Source organism: Bombus pyrosoma, linkage group LG5 (assembly GCF_014825855.1).
Source record: "Bombus pyrosoma isolate SC7728 linkage group LG5, ASM1482585v1, whole genome shotgun sequence".
Lineage (NCBI taxonomy): Eukaryota > Metazoa > Arthropoda > Insecta > Hymenoptera > Apidae > Bombus > Bombus pyrosoma.
The window spans coordinates 8133767-8154618 of record NC_057774.1 but is presented as its reverse complement, the minus strand read 5'-3'; the positions used below and the strand labels follow the sequence as shown (position 1 = coordinate 8154618).

General features: G+C 39.2%; 1 protein-coding gene and 1 long non-coding RNA gene across 9 annotated transcripts in view; both read left to right on the top strand.

The window, feature by feature from the left end:
* LOC122567594 (sodium/potassium-transporting ATPase subunit alpha) overlaps positions 1-20852 on the top strand; it is a 168995-nt gene that overhangs the window by 132084 nt on the left and 16059 nt on the right. For 3 of the 8 annotated variants that reach the window (XM_043726319.1, XM_043726323.1, XM_043726324.1), the window contains exons 2-7: positions 9190-9270; positions 10927-11052; positions 12946-14671; positions 15326-15562; positions 18986-19287; positions 20653-20747. In XM_043726319.1, coding sequence (XP_043582254.1) covers positions 9190-9270; positions 10927-11052; positions 12946-14671; positions 15326-15562; positions 18986-19287; positions 20653-20747 — 2567 coding nt within the window. Of the gene's footprint in view, positions 1-9189; positions 9271-10926; positions 11053-12945; positions 14672-15325; positions 15563-18985; positions 19288-19569; positions 19665-20652; positions 20748-20852 lie in introns of all 8 variants that reach the window. The other 5 variants (XM_043726325.1, XM_043726326.1, XM_043726327.1 and 2 more) reach the window with 3 other exon arrangements.
* On the top strand, positions 15579-18962 carry LOC122567617. The gene is made up of 3 exons (XR_006316840.1): positions 15579-16286; positions 17146-17278; positions 17409-18962. It is a non-coding gene; the product is annotated as an uncharacterized LOC122567617 (long non-coding RNA).

Genomic DNA, 20852 nt, shown 5'->3' with positions numbered 1-20852 from the left:
TTCTTCTTGTAAACTGGTTAAAGGAAATTTGCTTAATAAAAACGTAACAATCCACTAAATTATTTTGATATGGTTTTATTCGTTACTTTGCATTAGTCAAAGACTAGGAGCATTTCAATTACCGTAATATCGTTGCAAGAACAGGCTTTCAGGGACGAAAATGATACCGAACGACGGTAGATTTATCAGAATATTAATTATTGCATTATTTAAGTCAAATTGAACGAATTAACAAATCGTATGATAAAATAAATTCATCGCTGTTACATAAAATTCCGTACATCGTCCGTGGCTTCTTTCTGTCGCGTCAAGAATGAGATGCAACCTTGCGATGTCTGATAAATAATAATGACAGTGTAATAAATACATCATTGTCACAGTAAATTCTGTACATTGAACGTAGCTGTTTTAACGCGTCAAACATGAAATGCAACCGTATAATGGAAGATTAGTGATAATTATAACTTCGAAATAATAATAATAGAATAACAATAGAATAATAAATGTATCACATTTACATCAAATTCTCCACATTCGTCGTGGCTTCTTTTTTTCGACGCAGCCACAGCGAGATGCGATCTTATAACAATATAAAAAAAAAAAAATGAATTTCAAATGATTCAATTTACTTCAGCTTCAAACATCCATCTATTGGAATATTACGAGTCGATTCACCGTGTCTCTTATCGCGACGCTTTCCTGCTCGACAACCACTTCCGGTCCCTGCGCGCTAATCTCTCTCGTTATGTATACGACTGGTCCGGAAAGTGCGTGCTCGCGCGCATTTGCTAACGATCAGCAATTTGTATAAGGTCGATCAGCATTCGCATTCTGCCAACTTTATCGTAGCCTGCGGATAAGACCGATCTGTGACGAACGTTTGTACGTCGATTAGGATTTTCGCGGATGCCACGGGACCATTGAAATTCCAATTTTCTTTTACCTTCATCGATTCGGCTGTTTCTGCGCCTCGGACCAGGTAATCGCTTGTCCTCGTTAGCGCAGTCCTATCTCGATGACTATGAGCGTACGTGCGCGTTGAGAAATTTCTCATTTGAAATTTCTATCTCTGTCGAGCGTTTCGTAAATTTTCCCCAAATCATTTGATTTCGACTCGTTTCATTGAATCTGCTTTCAATTAGATTCGAGACGAAGATTTTTGATATTTCAGTGTTCGCTGGTTCTTTATCTCCTATCGCGGGTATTTTTTTAAGGAATTAACATTCTATTCGAGTTGATATCTTTGCCACGATCCCTCCGCTTCGTCCATATAGCTGGGTCTAATCCAGTTTCATTTAGTTTGCCTTAAGTTGAGTCCTGATTTTCCAGAGAGTTTTGATATTCCGACAGGGATTATTTTACGTGATAGAGTTTGATGAATGTTTTACAAGTAGTTCGGAGAGTTGGCGGCTAGTTTATGAATCATTCTGTGAGACGATAGTCGCAGATTTATTCCTCAGATACGTTAATTAAAGCTGTACAAAGCCGCGCGTTATTATCTGCATATCAAATGTTTCCTCGTGTCCACGTGATCAATCGGTATATCGCGGATCATAGTAAACATTCGTGGTGACATAACTGCCTGTAAATATTATTGCAGCATATTAGTAAACATATTGGAAATAATCGGTATAACCTTCGATACTAAAGGAAGATATAAATCTGCGGACTCTGATAGACTTCCACGCTGTGCAGATACTTCTAACTGCGACAGATATAAACGTCCCTCGAAAAACCAATCATTTCTCATTCAACGAAAGGAGGAAACAGGAAGGGGCGGATATTCGAGCAAACAGGATCTCGCTCTATTTCCTTTATCATCGAAATTAACAAACCTAACGCGGTCTAAGAGTCTCTCGGAGGGGCAGAGAGGAGATGGAAGGAACGACGAAGATTTGAACGAAGAGATTTGCACGTAAAAATGCGACAACGATCCGCGAGAAATTTATAGTCTCAAGTCTGGCTATGTTAACCGGCTGAATAATTCGTGGCATGTAATTTAATATTGCAATGTGAGGCTGAATTAAATACGTCAGCCGACGTATTCGTTGGAATGCGTTCACGATTAGATAAAAATGCCAAGCGTGTAGAAGAAGTCGGGGCCAAGCGTACAAGTCAGGGCCCAGCGTCATCTACCGCTCGTAAAAAGCGTAATTTCGTTACGCGCGACACCGACGCGACGCGCTCGCGAGCATAAACGCGACAATTCTCCTCCGCGACGTTATTATCTCTCGTTGATCGTCACACGGCGTTCCCGTCATTGAGGAAGCTCGATTATGCAATTTCGTTACGTACGCACCTCCGCCGTGGTGTGAAACACACATACATGGAATACAAATGTCTACACACGCAGAGGGATGGTACAGGGTCATATAGAAAATTGTGCATCGTTATCGTCGTCGATAGCTCGGCCAGGCTGACGATAATTCGGCAAAATGTTTGTCAGTCCGTTTTGTGTTGAAAAGTAAAAATTAATATGGTCGAAGTTTTGCAAAAGATGTGTGAATTTCATCGTGAGACACTCGATTATCGTCAATTATTACGTAATTTCTGTTTAGCTAATTATACACAAGGCTGAGTTAGTGGTGGATTATGTAGATGTTTGGAGTTGAATTACTTCCTACGTTTACGAGGATATAGCTGAGGATTGCTTTTCTTCGTCTAATTCTTCGTGTGACAGCTTGGTTTCTACTTTCTCGTGTGAACCGCTAAGAATGAAATGTAGGTTATTAGCATTTTGAATTTGATAAACAATTTGCCTGCAATTTACATATACATAGCAAAAGTACCTGCTTGTAGAAACTACTCGCAATTAATTAAGAGATAAAAATGTTTTTATTCTTCCTAAAAGAAGATACGCGGGCAAAAGTTATAATAAGATATAAGATTCTTCTGTAATCTCCTAATTGATCGAAGAATCGACAGTGACGTTGTATTTCTATGTCGTCGATATTCCTTTTCTCCGTACGATGCGATTATATAGTGGACAGTAAATATATTTGACAGTAAACGTTGGACATTTGGAGCGCAATGATTCAGTCAACACTGAGTTATATCCGAGAATAGACGACATCAACGTGAAGTTATCGAGCATGGAGCTTTGATCAGATGAAACAGATGATCGTTAGCTATCGACGATTAGCTTTGCATTAGACACGCATGACAATATTGACAACCGTAACTGACATTATTAATAAGAGATACGATAGGATACTCTCAAGGGACAGGGACAGATTCATGGAACGTTGTGACGGTGAACGGAAACGTGCTTCTTGAAGATAAGTAGAATCAGGCCTCGTAAGGTCAGACACGTGGCATGCGCTTCAATCATCTCCAATATTCACAAACCTTTAATCTTTTAGACCTTCAACATCTCAACGCGTATATCTTACGCTACTGGTAAAATCGTTACAGTGTCGAGCGGAAGAATAGAGATCGGTCTTTTCTTATAAACCATTAACCTTAAGCTAAGTATCTTTAATTACCAGAGACCGGAGATTGAAGAGAAGATTGAAGAAAAAAGCCAGGAACTTGGAATATCAAAATATTAGATGGTAGAAAAATAAGCATGAGCGTTAGGTAAATAAACGTCAGTAATAAACAAAAATCTCAATGAACAGCATCGTCGTATAGGAAAATACTTTTCAATGGAAAATCGTTTATCTCGAAACTCTTAAAAATCTTGGCTATTCCTCGACTACTCTTCAAAAGAGATTTAACTCTGGTTTCTATCGACGACAAAAAGAGACCGCGAACGCGTACAATGTTCCAGTAAACACACCGATTTAAGACTTCCGCTTGTCGTATGTTCATCGTTACGCTGTGTATCTTTATGCAAATTCATATTTTTGCGGATATAATTTAAAAAAAAAAAAAAAGGTATAGCCTTCGTAGAAAATTATATCGAACATTATAAAAAGCTGTACGCATTAGGTCGTCGGAAAAGTTTCTTTCGTTTTATAAGGAAATAATAGACGTACAATGTCTTTTGTTTTATATCAGTTTATTGGATTATACACGAACATAATGATAGAAATATGACGAAATGGATCATACCTAATTGAATAAAATAATATAAAACAGATATTATTATTATTATTATTTTAGTCCGTATCTTTCGGCTTTGAACGAACTTTTGGTTTTACATCTCTTACACTTATTTTGCTCCTTATATATCTACCTCCCCTCTTATCTACTATATTGTATAGCACTCCCTTAAATTTATCTCTAACAGCTGAAAAACTAATGACTAAAACTATTGCAACTTACGACTACACACTATCGTCACTTTTGGTCTTTTGCCTCCTTGCTGCGCTACTACCTTCTTGTCTTTCCTCCCCCTCTTGTATCGCCCTTCTCTTCTCTATTATTGCTTTTAATTAGTCCTTCTCCAGTCTCGTTCAGTGTTTTTTCCTCCCGTTTTGGTCCTTTTGGTCCTCCCGTTATTTCACATTCCTCCGTTACATGTCTCAGGTCTCCTTCTTTCCTTTTACATAGTCTGCATCTATTTTCTCCCTCTTCTTTCCAGTATGTCTCCACATCTGAATCTAGCCAGAATTGTCCTGTCCTTCCACTTCGTCCTCCCTTCCAAGTACTTTGGCAGCTCTTCTTTGGTTATTCTTCTGTAATTGTTCATCTATTATCATTTTATAAAACGAAAGAAACTTTTCGGACAACCTAATATGTATTCTTCACATTTTTCCTATGTTTGATGAAAGTTACGTTTCACGGGCCTGTAACGATGTGTACGGAAACTCGTGTCAGAGTTCGCGGGACATTTAACCGTGGAAGGGCGAGCATGGCTCGAAACTAAAATCCAGTTGAAGCGAGCCATTAAAATATCGGTCATAGAGAGGATCAGGAGGGTATGACAGAGCACACCGCTGGCAATTTATTTCGACGGAACGAGAGTTGCCGTCGACACACACCGCTCGTTAAAATCGTTGACGAACAGCCGCCGTGTACCTTTGTGTCTGTATCATTTGGATCAATAGAGAGAGGCTGAGCATTCGTCACCAACTACGTCCGCTCGCCTTCGATCCGTCCTGTTTTACGACCGCGTTTCCTCGCTGTTCTTCCCTTCTTTTTTCGTCAACGCTGCTAGCAATATGGCAATCGATAAAGTAAAATCGATCTTCCGGTATCTTTCGGCTTACTTGTACGCTAGGGAAGAAAGATAAATAGACAGATAGTGGAATCAGCTATCGATAAAACGCTCGAGTTAATTTAACGAATGCGTATACGCTTGGTGGATTTTTGTAGAAATACAAAATAAAATTGTTCTGCTCTCGCTTTCTTGCGCTTTCGAGTTTCCCATAAGCACAGAAAATCCCCTGATCCTCATAGTGTCCGCGTAGATTATTTACGGGAAATAGTTGAAATTATCATTTACGTTTTTGCGATACCTGTTTCTACTATTTTTTCTCGCTTATTTTTACCTGCATCCGTGGCATTCAGATTGCAAGGAAGACGAAATTGCGTTTAGAGATTGAGAAGATTCGAGAAGGATCGAAGTGGTTGGATCAGAAGATGGTGCAGTGCTGTGGAATTTTCATTTATGTCTTCTTCGTTTCTGTCATGTTCATGTTTTTAAATCTAACAGGAACGGATCGTAGGAAAAATATTTTCGATTTGTCTCACGATCTATCGACCGACTCGAACAGGATTCCGCGAGCGTCGAGAACCACTGGCTACGCGCCAATCTATTTCGCTTATTTCCGCGACACGTTCGGTATTGCAATCACCGTTCCGAGTCGACGAGAGGTCGAGACAATTTACTGCACTGCGGCTAGGCAAAATCTTCTCCTGCAACGAGTGACAATTATCGCATCGCGCGCGCACATGCACCGACCGATCGATACACGGCGCGTACAGCCATCCTGTCCGGTGTATCTCGCGAAACTTTACGCAGTTTCTTGTTCGCAGTTTTTTTCCAACCCCCGATATATATATATATAATAAATATATATACATTATAGTTAGTTTATTAATGATAAGTAGATTGAACAGAGAATAATGTTCGTCAAACATGAACTAATCGCAGCAAACGTACAAAAATCGCCACAACTAAGTGATTAACACGTTGACTGCCATGGGGGTCACCGGTGACCGGCACTCGATTTGGCTATAGCGTCGTATATATCAAATATTAAAAGCAAATATTAAAAGTACATAGCAGGATTGTTTGAAGAAAGGACAATCGTAATAATTGTCTACAACGTCGTGGGGGTGACTGGTGGCTCTCACCACGAAAAATGCTTCAAGCATGATTTTATAACTCATTTTATTTGCTGCAAATAATATTTCAACCTAATATGCGCCGCATAATGAAAAGTTCACGCCGGCGCCTTGGGCGAACCATGGAAAATTCGTCTGACAGTCGACGTGTTAATCAACGACTCGACTGCTCATTAACGCCAATCCGCGCTCTTTGACATCTCAACTCGTACTGTTATTAATTCGTACTTTGTCCCCTAGCAACCCCTTGTCTTTTGTCCTAGTCTCACTTACATACATGCTCGGCAACTTATAATTCACACGACACCCCCCAGGCCCCTCACCCATGATACTACGATATACATACAATGTTGTCAAAATAAATAAGCACGGAACTAAAGATAGAAGAAAAAGCTGGGAACTAGAGAGCGCACGATTAAAAGAAGCGCAGAAAATTGAAAATTAGAACAGAGAATTAAACAATGAAATGAATAAGAGGGAAATTAAAAATACAGGACACGAAGGATTAAAGTGCGAAATTCAGGGCAGGCAGGATTAAGCATTAGAATATATTAGGTCGTCGGAAATGTTTCTTTCGTTTTATAAGGAAATAATGGATGCGCGATATTTTCCGTTTTATATTATTTTACCGAATTGTGAGCCATTTTGTTCTATCAAAATAAGAACAGTATATTTCGTGTTTGTATAAAGATGCATCGTTGTAAAACACGTGTCTGTAAAAGAAAGACACTTTTCGCACCACCTAACAGAATACAAGAATATAAAAATACAGGAAATTAAGAATTAAAATGCAAAATCAAGATACGGGAAATCACCGATTAAAGCAGAAAAGTAAGAGGATAGAAAATTTAAAAAGGAGAATATAGAACTGAAAGTACAGAAAATTGAAGATTAAAATACAGGATTAATACCAAATACAAAAAGTTAAGAATTAATATACAAAACTAACGATCGAGGTACGGAATTTCGTCCAACGGTATAAAGAGCACAATTAAATATCAAAGAATTCTCTTATTTTTATTTTGGTGAGCAATAGTAGCAGTAATTTTAGGTCAATCGATCAATCACGTTTCAGTATCTTCTTTGTCGAAAGACCAAGGGTGCGACCCTTACGAATTTCTGACCTGTCGTCTACTTTCTAAGGCTTGAACCATAGAACTACCATCCCTTTGCGAAACGTTTTATCGATGCCCGCGTTAGAGTACGTCATTTGTATGCGCTGAAACATTCGAGAAAACGAGATTACGCCAATTCACGGGCAGATATCATGGCAAACATTCCTCTGCAAATGGTCCTCGAACGTTTGCCTGAAGTTGTTCACCTCCATAAAACCACACCCTTCGATTTAAATACCCCAGACGCGGGAAAATAACAGGAATCGTTTGCGTTTATTCGGTAGATCGAGAGGAACTTTATTCTTCACTTCGTTCGTCCTCAATTTATCGCAAACTTGATATTACTTTTAATAGAAATACTTCGATTATCGAGTACTTTACGAATACGCCGCACCATTCAATTCGATGCTTTCACGAACGTATGTAATAATTTTATATAAATCTGCTGGTAATTTTCATTACACAACATATCGATGTACACGTTCACCTCTGATATTTCGATTAAAGCGAATGAAGCTTCGTACGTAACGATCGAACTGTCGTTACTTCCAACAATTTATGAAAAACTGCGAAAATATACAGAATGCACTTGATACGCGGAATTTGATTTATTTGCGAAAAAAGCGTGCGGATTTCATCTTCCCGAAAACTAATGAATTGGCGAACAATTGACGAACGAATGTGACAGAAACTTCGAATCATCGGATCTTTTCAAATTTACGTAAACGTGATTCCCAACTTCTCCTGCTCTGATATATCGTTTCATCTCGAATGAAAATAAATTACATCGCGTTTGCCTATGTATAGAGGAATAAAAATCGATTTACTTTTCATTCGTGGCTCGATTAACAAATCGCTGTAATAGTCGCAAGACTACTAGTCGATTCAGCGTCGTCCTTCGGTTTATAAAACCGTAGAAGAAAAACATCGATGGACGTCGAACGGATGAACAATAGCGTCCTTCGCAATAGAAATCGTGATTTACATCGCGAGTTATTCGTTCAAGGATCGAAACGATCCGGGAACCGGACGATTTTCAGTGACACGCCTTCGTTAAACCGGTACCGGAAGTAGTCGTTACTCAAACAGAAGCCAGTCGAGGTCGCTCTTGAAAATTAGGCTCGCGGCTGTACCGTGGCCTCGTGTAATCGATTCACGCTGCCCACTGTGCCCACGTGTTTCCAAAAGCCTAACACGTTGCGCTTCTGCATGTTCTCATGGCCGACTTCGCCGGTCGTGCGATCTAAACGCGATATAGAACGAAAAGTCGTCCACTGGGATATTCGGTTTATTTTTGGAAAATATTATTCTAAGAACTGTAAGAAGCGATCGTGGAAATAAGAAGCTGGACGCATCAAAGCTTCGAAGCTTCAAAGGAAGATGGAATGTTGGCGGTTGCAATTGAAGTTTATCGTAAAATTACAGAGTAAGCTCTCTGGTGTTAAAGGATCGCGTTCAATTAAATTACGTGAAATTAGAAAATTCTCAAGTATCGTTTAATTAAAAATCGAAAGTGAAACGATTAAACCGCGCCTCTTATATTCCATGAATTTTATCCAATTTATATTTTTTCCCTTCCAATATATATATACATTTTTCATTGTCCTTGAATATTTCACCCTTTCAAGCGCGTTGGACGTTCGAAAGGAAGCTTTACAGCCACGTGAACCAAGCAACACTGGACGCAACCAAAGAGTCATGGAAATATTGATTTGTTTAATCGAATCTTTCACTCGTCATTGTATCGCATCGGTTTTTATTTCTCTGTTAATTTTCTCCCTTATTTTTTTTCGTTCGCTCTCATCTCATGTTTTTTTTATCATCTCATTTTTTACAGCATGGCCGCTCAGACTCGTACAGGGTCGCAACGCTACCGAAAATACGCGACGACAACAAAACAGCCGACGGGATGTACAAGGTATTCACTGCGTGACTTCCGGTCCGCGGTGGCTCTCCATTTTTGCGTTACGCCGGCAATTTTCGCCGGTGCTTGCTTCATCGACGACGGATCTTCCAATACTGTCCTCGTTTCTATCGCAGTCGCTCTCTTTCTCTCCGCGAATCTTCGGAATTCTGTCGTCTGGCTTCTCCTCTCTGGTCTCTCTTCCTCGACGTTCTCAACTAACCATTTTCCTCGTCACTCTACTCTAACAATCACAGGAGATTCGCGACACAATTTTCCGTAATATTCTTCCGTAGAATTTCTTCTAAAACCTCTTTCATATCTTTGCTCTTTCTATTCTTTATCGAACGAGACGCTTTTATCAATGTCTCTGCTCTGTTCCTCTGCGAAGGGAGGATTCTTATTTTCTCTATGGTGACTGATACTAACGCATTCTTTTCTATATACACCGGTGTACAAAAGTTTTCAGCTGCTATACACGCCTTTCGTTTTATATCGCAACGGCGATACGACACGTTCTAAGAAAATTTTAACTAATATCGGTAGAAAGCTGTGGCAAGTCAAAGAAAATGGTGGTACAACAAGTTGTTATACGATCGCATGGTATTAGTTAAAATTTCATTGAAATCTGTTCAACATGTCGATTTTCCAATATAAAATGAAAAGTCTATAGAGCTGGAGACTTTTGAATATTACTGTATTCTGCACAGTATTATTTAATACTCGCTATGACACTGACTACTAACACAATGTATATAATTGATCTGTACCATTTAACAATTAATAAATATATATATATATATATATATATATATATATATATATATTACTGTGACATTACGATTCTTGGCTGAGGAATATTCTCTTTGGGATTTCTTCTGTCGCCTACTTTCTGGATCTTAATGACTCTATTTAGGACAATTGACTGATATCAGGGATGAAGGGTTGAAACTGGTCTGCTGACGATTCCGTATGATCGTGGAAACGAAACGTCTTGTAATTAACGATCGTACGATTAATTATTATATCTGAAAGATTGTATTGTAAATATTTCTTATGCGAAGTGGTGCTGGAATGAAAAGTAATTTTGTATGGTGAAGGGTATTCTTAGGGTGATCCTTATACTTTGATAAGGACACTTTCCTTTTAACGAAGATTCTGGTATTATCGTAATTTTGAAATAAAACAGTTTTGAAATATTCAAAGAGATTTTCTGATTTCTCTAGTTAGAAACTTGATCTGGAAGCTTTAACTAATTTGATAAATGTATTATGAGATTTAAAGAATTAATTACTGGATCATCAATGTGAAATATTCATATTCTAACTTGAACATTTATTCCAGGAACTTGAACTAATCTCAGAAATGTTCACTAAAGTATTAAGTATTCTCTTGCTATTTTCGTTATAATTTTTTCATACAAAAAAAAAATCGATATTTTTACCGTTCTTCGTTAAAAATAATATTCCCAACCTATTTGTATTATAGGATATTAAACAGAGTATTTATAACTTCAAGCTTAAGAAACTGGCTTTACTCTCAATTGCTAATAGCGTTCACCTAGATTCAACGTAGCGCCAAACTTGAGAAAATAAAACGGGCTTCACCTAACATCTCGCTAACTCGCTTTCACCTCCGATTAATCTGTTCTATGTTATTTTTGCAAAATAGTCGCGGCGGAAGACTCCAAAGCGGAGAACGGACAATTTAGAGGACCTGAAGCAGGAGCTGGACATTGACTTCCACAAAATTACACCCGAGGAACTGTATCAGAGATTTCAGACGCACCCCGAAAACGTAAGTACATTCGTATTTCATATTTCTCTTTCTTTTTCCTCTTCGAAAAAGAATTTTGCTTATCAATGATTTATAACAGAAACCTATTTGAGAGTTTTTCTTTGATAGTTTGCATAGAAAAGAAGGTCAAGACCAGCCCTACTGAAAAGCAATGCATTGGTCGTTTGGTTAAATAAAAATCTCCGTAAACTTTAGAAAATTGAATGTTCTAACGATCAATATTTTAATTGGAAAATTTAGTCGGAACGAGGCAGAGAAAATTTTAGGGCTGTTTGCTTTGAATCGCACTTGACATCTATGTAACGTTACATGAGTGGAATTTGAAAGGGTCGATCTTTGCCTCTCATGAAATATTACTAAAAAAATGTGAAAGAGTCAAAGGAATTAAAAAAGAAATCCTTGGAATCGCGTTCTTCTAACCAATTTACAGAACTTTGTGTTTGCTTTGAATCGTATTTGAGGTGTAACGTTACATGAGTGGGATTTGAAAGAGTCGATCTTTGCCTCTCATGAAATATTACTAAAAAAATGTGAAGGAGTCAAAGGAATTAAAAAAGAAATCCTTGGAATCGCGTTCTTCTAACCAATTTAGAGAATTTTGTGAGTGTTTGCTTTGAATCGTGTTTGAGGTGTAACATTACATGTGCAGAGTTTGAAAGAGTCGACCTTTGCCTCTCATGAAATATTACTAAAAAAATGTGAAAGTGTCAAAGGAATTAAAAAAGAAATCCTTGGAATCGCGTTCTTCTAACCAATTTAGAGAACTTTGTGAGTATTTGCTTTAAATCGTATTTGAGGTGTAACGTTACATGTGTGCAACTTGAAAGGGTCGATCTTTGCTTCTCACAGAATATTGTAAAAAAAAAAAAAAAAAATACGAAAAAGTGAAATGATTTAAAAAAGAAAATCATTGGAATCGCGTTCCAGTTTAGAATAATTACTTGGTGCTGACGCGAGCCGAGTTCTCTTTCTTTCTTTCTCTGCGACCGAGTCGCGCGCCTCGATCGATCGGGTTATTTAAAGCTCTCGAGTATCATCGCTGACACGAAATTCCTGATGTCCCTTATTTAGCGAGGCCGATAATTGTGGAACGCGTTGCAATCGTTAACACAAGACGTGAATGAGTTGATTGAAAAATTAAAAAGAAAAAGATTGCACCTATATGCGTTAATATATCGCTATAGCAAAATTTCAATATCTACTAAAATTATCTAACTCTTCGTTAAAATTTCTGATTGGAGAGCACGTAGTCTGTTATTAATTTGTCCAAATAATTAATACCATCCTGGATATAATCATTGCGTACAATGAATCAGTGTACCATAATGAAGAATGGTTTCAATGATTGTTCCTCGGGTCCTCCCTACCGTTATAAATATCCCATTTAATTTGGAAACGATGTTGGTCCATGATGTTCGTTGAAAGAACAAAATAGATATTCCAGGAATATTGAAAATTCGAATAGATAAATGTTGCCAAAACGATTAATAGCTTGAGTATCGGTGAAGATTGATAATTCAGATTCTTATAATTTTACGTTAAAAGTACTACATAACTATTGGGAAATTATTAGAATTTGAGCGACTATGATCAAAGAGTGACCCAATACTAACTGTAAAGAGTACTTGTACTCATTTTACACAGAGTAAGAACTATAACCAATAAATAGGAAGAAGGTACAGAACATCGCAATCTAATCCAAAGTAAAGGTGAAACTTTATAATGCACACAGTATTTGACAACTTAATATCCAAACTATGATAAGACTGGTTCGATTTGGCAACAATTATAGATCGGAATAATAGACCTCAAACTTTATCAAAGAAATACTCTAACAAATGAACCATAATGTTACAAACATGATGAACTAACGATAAACTATTTTTGTTCCAGGGCCTCAGCCATGCGAAGGCAAAAGAGAATTTAGAGAGGGACGGTCCAAACTCGCTGACCCCACCGAAACAAACGCCCGAATGGGTCAAATTCTGTAAAAATCTGTTCGGTGGTTTCGCGTTACTGTTGTGGATCGGCGCGATCCTCTGCTTCATCGCGTACTCGATTCAAGCAACGACCAGCGAGGATCCGAATGACGACAATCTGTACCTGGGTATCGTGTTAGCGGCGGTGGTCATAGTTACAGGCATATTCTCGTATTACCAGGAAAGCAAATCTAGCAAGATCATGGAATCGTTCAAGAACATGGTACCGCAGATCGCGACTGTAATTAGAGAAGGCGAGAAACTGACATTGAAAGCGGAAGAACTGGTACTTGGAGACGTCGTGGATGTTAAATTCGGCGATCGTATCCCGGCCGATATCCGTATCATCGAATCGAGGGGCTTCAAGGTGGACAACAGTTCTCTGACCGGTGAATCCGAACCGCAGTCCAGGTCTCCAGAGTTCACGAACGAAAATCCATTGGAAACGAAAAATCTCGCATTCTTCTCGACGAATGCCGTTGAAGGAACCGCAAAGGGTGTTGTGATCTGCTGTGGTGATCAAACTGTAATGGGAAGGATTGCTGGTTTAGCATCCGGCCTTGACACCGGCGAAACTCCGATCGCTAAGGAGATCCACCACTTCATCCATCTGATCACTGGCGTAGCTGTATTCCTTGGTATTACGTTCTTCCTTATCGCCTTCATTCTTGGTTACCACTGGCTCGATGCTGTTATCTTCTTGATCGGTATTATTGTGGCTAACGTGCCGGAGGGTTTGCTAGCGACCGTGACCGTGTGCCTGACGTTGACCGCCAAACGTATGGCGTCGAAGAATTGCTTGGTTAAGAACTTGGAGGCAGTGGAAACCCTGGGCTCGACATCGACCATCTGCTCGGACAAGACTGGCACGCTCACGCAGAATCGTATGACCGTTGCTCACATGTGGTTCGACAATCAGATCATCGAAGCTGACACGACGGAGGATCAGTCTGGACTTCAATACGATCGTACCAGCCCTGGATTCAAAGCTCTGGCGAAAATTGCTACTCTGTGCAACCGTGCCGAATTCAAAGGTGGCCAGGAAGACAAGCCTATCCTGAAGAGAGAAGTGAACGGCGACGCTTCGGAAGCTGCTCTGTTGAAATGTATGGAACTTGCTCTTGGTGACGTTATGGGCATTAGGAAACGCAACAAGAAAGTCTGCGAGATTCCGTTCAACTCTACCAACAAGTATCAAGTTTCTATCCACGAATCGGACAACCCAGACGATCCTCGACATCTTCTCGTGATGAAGGGTGCGCCAGAAAGAATTCTTGATCGTTGCTCGACTATCTTTATCGGTGGTAAGGAAAAGGTACTCGACGAAGAGATGAAGGAGGCGTTCAACAACGCTTACTTGGAGCTTGGTGGCCTTGGTGAACGTGTACTCGGTTTCTGCGACTTCATACTGCCGTCCGACAAATTCCCGATCGGCTTCAAGTTCAATTGCGACGACCCCAACTTCCCGGTTGATGGACTCCGCTTCGTGGGCCTGATGTCTATGATCGACCCGCCCAGGGCTGCGGTGCCCGACGCGGTCGCCAAGTGCCGTTCCGCCGGCATCAAGGTCATCATGGTAACCGGTGACCATCCGATCACTGCCAAAGCCATTGCCAAATCTGTCGGCATCATCTCTGAAGGTCAGTTCTCTTGGTAGTTCCTTCCTTTCGTTCATTTACTTTTCTTCTAATCCATCCTTTACAATTGGTTATATCGAGGAGATTCTGTTGGAGTTATTTAGTTGTTTTTAGTGAGTTTTTTTTACAGATTATTTCGAGGAGATTTTTATTAGGAGATTCTACTGTTTGAAGGGAGATTTCCTGTACAAAATTATACTGTATATTGATAACTATGATAACTATGGTGTGGAAACATCAGTAATGAAAAGCAAATACAATTTCTTTCTCGTTGAACCTGTAACTGGATATCTGCGCGTTACTTCCGCTTAGAGAGGAGCGAAAATTTAGTTAAAGCAAAGTAACCACCGAAACTATTTAACCAAATTTAATCAAATTGCCACATTTACATCCGAATCTCCTCGTTTCCCAAATCGTTTCGGTATACCGCGTAGTCAAGCAGGAGAATGCAAATGAGAGTTTCCCCTTCGACTCTGCCCCTTCTTATAAAGTATTCATAAATCCGCAGCAGCTGTTAGGAACCTGATAAGTAATTTCGATCCTACACTTCTCAAGGGAGTGGATGGTTACGTAAATTTATTGGAAAATCAGTTCGAAGCGCCCTTGCCTTCTTAGAAGAAAGAAAATACTTCGATTGAAAATGATATTTTTGATCAGGTAACGAGACCGTCGAGGACATTGCTCAACGGCTGAATATCCCGGTATCCGAAGTCAATCCTCGCGAGGCTAAAGCCGCCGTTATCCACGGAACCGAACTCAGGGAACTGAACTCCGACCAACTGGACGAGATTCTCAGGTATCACACCGAAATTGTGTTCGCCCGTACCTCGCCACAGCAGAAGCTCATCATCGTCGAAGGCTGCCAACGAATGGGTGCTATCGTCGCTGTAACTGGTACGCTATTTGATTTTATTCTTCACGCCTTTCTGTGAATAATATTTTGCATCACTTTGAACGTTTGTTTCAAATCCAACATGGTTGTTTCGCATAAATCCAAACGATTCAATCCCACCACTATGGCTCTATTGGAGGAAGCAATCTCTGCCGGGTCTATGAATAGATCATTGCTAGATATTCCTTTTTCTAATCGTAGGAATATAAAGTAAATAAAAATGGAGATTAGATAGTTTGAACGTAACATACTAACCAGACCATTTGACCAGTTTGAACGCAACAATCAGTTCAAACAGCTTCATACCTGAACCGAATGATCTTACGTTATAATATTTCTCGGAATAATCCTCTTTAAGTTCTTTGGAGTGCACTGACTCTTAAGGTAGAAACACGTTACTCTCGCGTCGCGTGAAATCACGTAACAACGGGTTATTTCACGTGACGTTCGAGAAGTGTGAGCCGGTGTGTTTCCATCGTTATAAATCCGTTGGAAACAAGTCAGCGTCACGCCACGCTGTTTGCGGCATTTCGCGTATCGTCGCGTGTAAAAGCAGACATCAATTCCGCGACGTCTGGCAGTTTTAATGTCGCGTGAGCAGCGCGGACAATGGAGGAATTATTAATAGAAGGTGCGAGGAAACGTACAGTGTTATTTAACGAAAAAATCCTGCGCCTCTGTGAATCAGAAGATGGGAAGAAGTTGACCGTCAGTTAAAAATATCTTGTAAGTACAAACGTCGTAATTATTTCAAATTTCTACGTATTTATACAAACAAAATCTAGATGAATTCAAATAACGGTAGTTTAATATTGTATTTTATAAACTTGTTAATCCTTTCTTTCTAATCTTCCTCTACGAACCATATTTATTTGCCACGGTACTGTGCCATCGGAGGAGTCCAAGTATCCCTTAAAGTATTCGCGAGTTCGAAACGTTGTTTGAGTAAAATTTTGTCCCGCTTATTTATATTCTTACGTTCTTTGTAAAGAAGCAGGCAGCTGTAAAGTTTCGGTGAAACATCAAGCTCCAACTTGTCACATAACGTTTGATGCAGGCAGCCCGCTGCCAATATGATTTTGTCTGCCACTTCTGTCTATGCTTCTAACTGGTTTCTAAAGACTGTGCAGCAGTTAAAATAGCAAATGCATTTTCTGCAACTCGTCTAACTCGCCTCGACCTACAATTAATAATCTTGTTTGATATTTGCTATCAATGCATCGTTTCCTACAATGAAATACAGTTGAGCCTTACCATTCTCCACAATAGGAGAGATGCTCGTGGAACATTGAGCTGTTTAGTTTCTAGTTTTCTTCCAAAAGATGATGGAAACTCGTAGTTAGCATCAACTAAAACTGAAAGCACAGTGGAATGATTGTAATTATGGAATTTTTTAATTAGTAGCACATTTCTCAAAGACTCCTTTGTTGGCTGAGCCATCGCAGTTGGGCTTCAAGGTTTCCATATAGAATTACAAACATCTTTTATTATTCCTCCGACAGTATCGAATCCTAGCTTGTAATTAAGAACTATATTTTGGAGAGAATTACCAAAAGTTTACAGTAAAAAAAAGAAATTATTTCAGCCGAATACACAGAAAAGAAGCGGAACAAATGCCGGAGCAGAAAAAGCGACGAAGCTGCTAAGAAAATTATACCGCGGGAGCATTGGCTGCTCAGACAAATGACGTCTCTTTTGTCATTTCTGAGTGCCAGAGTGTAAGCATAAGGAAACCTTACTTCCTTGGTAAAGTTTTAAAATAAGTAACAATGTTCCTTTTTCTATTCTTATTTTATATTTTTTATATTCTTATATATATATTTGTTATATTAGTGCAACTTGTTTCAGAGCGCATAGTAGCATAGGAGGATCTCGCAAATGTCGGAAAATGATATGATTCAGTAGGAAAATAGTGAAAACAATGAGGTTGATGGAGACGAAGATCGGGACAGTATAGAAAATGCAGACGGGAGCCAAATCAGTTCAGTCCAGATCAGAAAACAAATTCTACGGATAACACAGAAGGGATAGGAGTATTAGAAATTACAAAAAGCAATAAATGCCATAAACCTATGTTGAAAATTATGGCGGAAGAAATAATAAATAGTATTAGTAGTAATAGAAGATGTGAAATAAAGAGAAACTCACATGTTCTTTTGAAGTATGTGAAGAATGACAGGACAGTTGCCACGATACGAGTAAAGTGAAATCAAATTCACATTGAATAGCGCAATACGACAAGCAGAGATCCGAAATCAACAGAAACGAGATTTCTGTCCTGACCAAGCATCCCATTCTCGGCTAGAATCTTCATATACGTTATGGCTGGCTGTAATATCAATAATTATTTTAATGAAAATAATTAACGAAAGAATACCTTGAATTTTATTAGAAATATACCTTGAACATACTGCTAATCTTCCACGAGTGCTTATAGTTCTACGAAACTTTGTATTCTCTTTTCTTTATATCATTTTCAATTAGACCATGCAAAAATTCAAATTCGTCTTTGGTCATTCTGAAACACATATTGTATCAACTAGAATGTTCTCCTAATTCTGTAACTAAATGGCTATATTCTCCCAGACGTTCTCTCTTTGCATTTGTTTCCTATAGCCAAATTGATCTACGCGTTCTATTCTGAATCAGAAATGCTGTAGGATTTTGTATATCTTTCTCTTAATCGGAAGAGCTATCTGCTTGAGGTTTCACATTCCATTATTCACAAGAGACGATGTGTTATTAAATAGTTTCCAACGTGTAAGGTGATACAAAAATAATAAATGAATCCTACCTATGATGTTACGTGCTATAGTATGCAATGCGGTAACACATGATTCCGCGTGTATGTAATGTGTCTCTACCTTTGCTGTAGCAAAGTGCAGCTTGTTTATTACCTGTGCTGCACTTGACCAAATCCTCTTTTGATTTATAACACGGAAAATTCTATGTTACACTTGTTAATAATCTTAATGAATCCTCACATACAAATAACAATGATCTTCTGTATTAGACTCGGTTAATTCCTCGAGCCATACGTGCATTATTATTTAAATGAGCAACAAACAAACGTTTGAAATCCTTTGCCATACTCACTGTTATATATTTACACTGAATCTCCCCTACTAATTCTTCCAATTAATTCTACAAATGCCATTTCCCTTGTTTCAATAAATTCCTGACATTCTAGACTTTCCTAAAACAGCAAACTTCTAAGCTAACTTCTTTTTGTTAACTTTTACGCAACGTAGAATCCTACAAATTCTTACGACCAAGAATATTATGACCAATCTACGCGATTACTCCTACCATCTGTAACATTTCATCTCAAGAACAGAACTTTCGCACTATACTCCTATTCCTGCAGGATCATTTCACATACAACTTGTCGTTCGATTACATTAGGATCTATTAAATAATTCCAGGTGATGGTGTGAACGATTCTCCTGCTTTGAAGAAGGCCGACATTGGTGTAGCCATGGGTATCGCTGGTTCTGACGTGTCCAAGCAAGCAGCCGACATGATTCTGCTCGATGACAACTTCGCCTCGATCGTGACCGGTGTCGAGGAGGGTCGACTGATCTTCGACAACCTGAAGAAATCCATCGCGTACACCCTTACCTCGAACATCCCCGAGATCTCACCTTTCCTGGCGTTCATCCTTTGCGACATTCCTCTGCCTCTTGGTACCGTCACTATTCTCTGCATCGACTTGGGAACGGACATGGTGAGTCGCATTTTACCATTCGCGTTTCGATCATCTCTATCACACGTTAGACATGCTCGAAACGCAAACAGCGAAGATTTCGTATCGAATTCGGCGACTCCTCGACGAGTTTCGTATTCCGATGAAATCGATCCAGGTGTCGTTGACATTCGTCTATTCTTAATCGAAGATTTTCAGCATTGCGTAATTGTCTGAATACTTATCATTGGAGTAATCGATTCCATTCGTCCGTGGAATAGTCCATACGTGCGGATTGTGTGTTTAAAAACGATGAATTGCCAGGTGCCAGCCATATCCTTGGCGTACGAGCATGCAGAATCGGATATCATGAAGAGAAGGCCTCGTGATCCTTATCGAGACAACCTCGTCAACGAAAGGTCTTTCATTTTTCAATTTGCGGGACAGATAGCTTCTCGAAGTACATCGAGTTAGATTCGTGCGATCGTTTAGGACAAGCTAGAGCTCCGGTAGTCGCAGTATCGCCAGATCAACCATCTAGGAACATCCTTTTGACCAGTGGAAGCTAGCTTCTATCGATTTCAGTTGTTGCACTCTTCTTATTTAGGTGGCCATGTTCGCGAAAACCAATCTGCAGAGGAATCGCCCCACACATACGACATAATTTGTCTCTCTGTTAAATTGTTGGAACACGAGAATCTTGATCCTGTTTGAGATCTTGAGACGCGTCAATTTCTGTTTGATCGAACTTTGATAAATTTGTGTTGAGACTAGATCTTTTAATTATATTTTGTGTTATATATATTCAGATGTGACTTTAGAGATAGAGGAGGTTTCATTTAGGATCGAGGTACTCGTACTTTCAGATATAATCAAGTTTTTCCAGCGAAGGCAGAGTGGATCTGACGAGCCAGATACGAAGGAAGAAATTCTCGAAGGAATTTTGCAAGATCATCGAATTGATGATCCGGGGGGAAACCGATCCCGAAGTACATCCTTTTTCATCCCTTCACACTTCCCGCCTCATTGCTCCGATCGATTTGGTTCTCTCAGTTGATTTTTTGCTTACCTTTTCTGCGTTCTCATCGTATGATACTCACTGGTCGCAAGAATGCTGACTGATCGCATTGTAATCCGTTGTTGCGATTTGAAACTAACCGTATTTGGGGAAACAACAAATATAACATTGCTCAAAGAGTCTATACAAATTTTGTGAAATTGACAGAGAAAGTATGTTCTCCTCTTTTGCGTCAATTCTTCTTTTATTTATATTTCTTTTTGAATTCGTGAATCTAAAAGAAAATGAGGATAGTCAGCATCCTTGTATCGCGGGTCAGCAAGAAACGATACTCATCATTGTTCTAACTATTGGCGTTGTTACTGAGCCTGTTGATAATGTGACGTCAGGTGCCAGCCATCTCACTTGCCTACGAGGAGGCAGAGAGCGATATTATGAAGCGACATCCACGAAACCCCTTCACTGACAAGCTAGTTAACGAAAGGTAACACATCAACAACATAACCGAGTCTTGACAAAAAAAAAAAAAAACAAAAATGAACTACTACTATTACTGCTACTACTACTACAACTACTACTACAACTACTA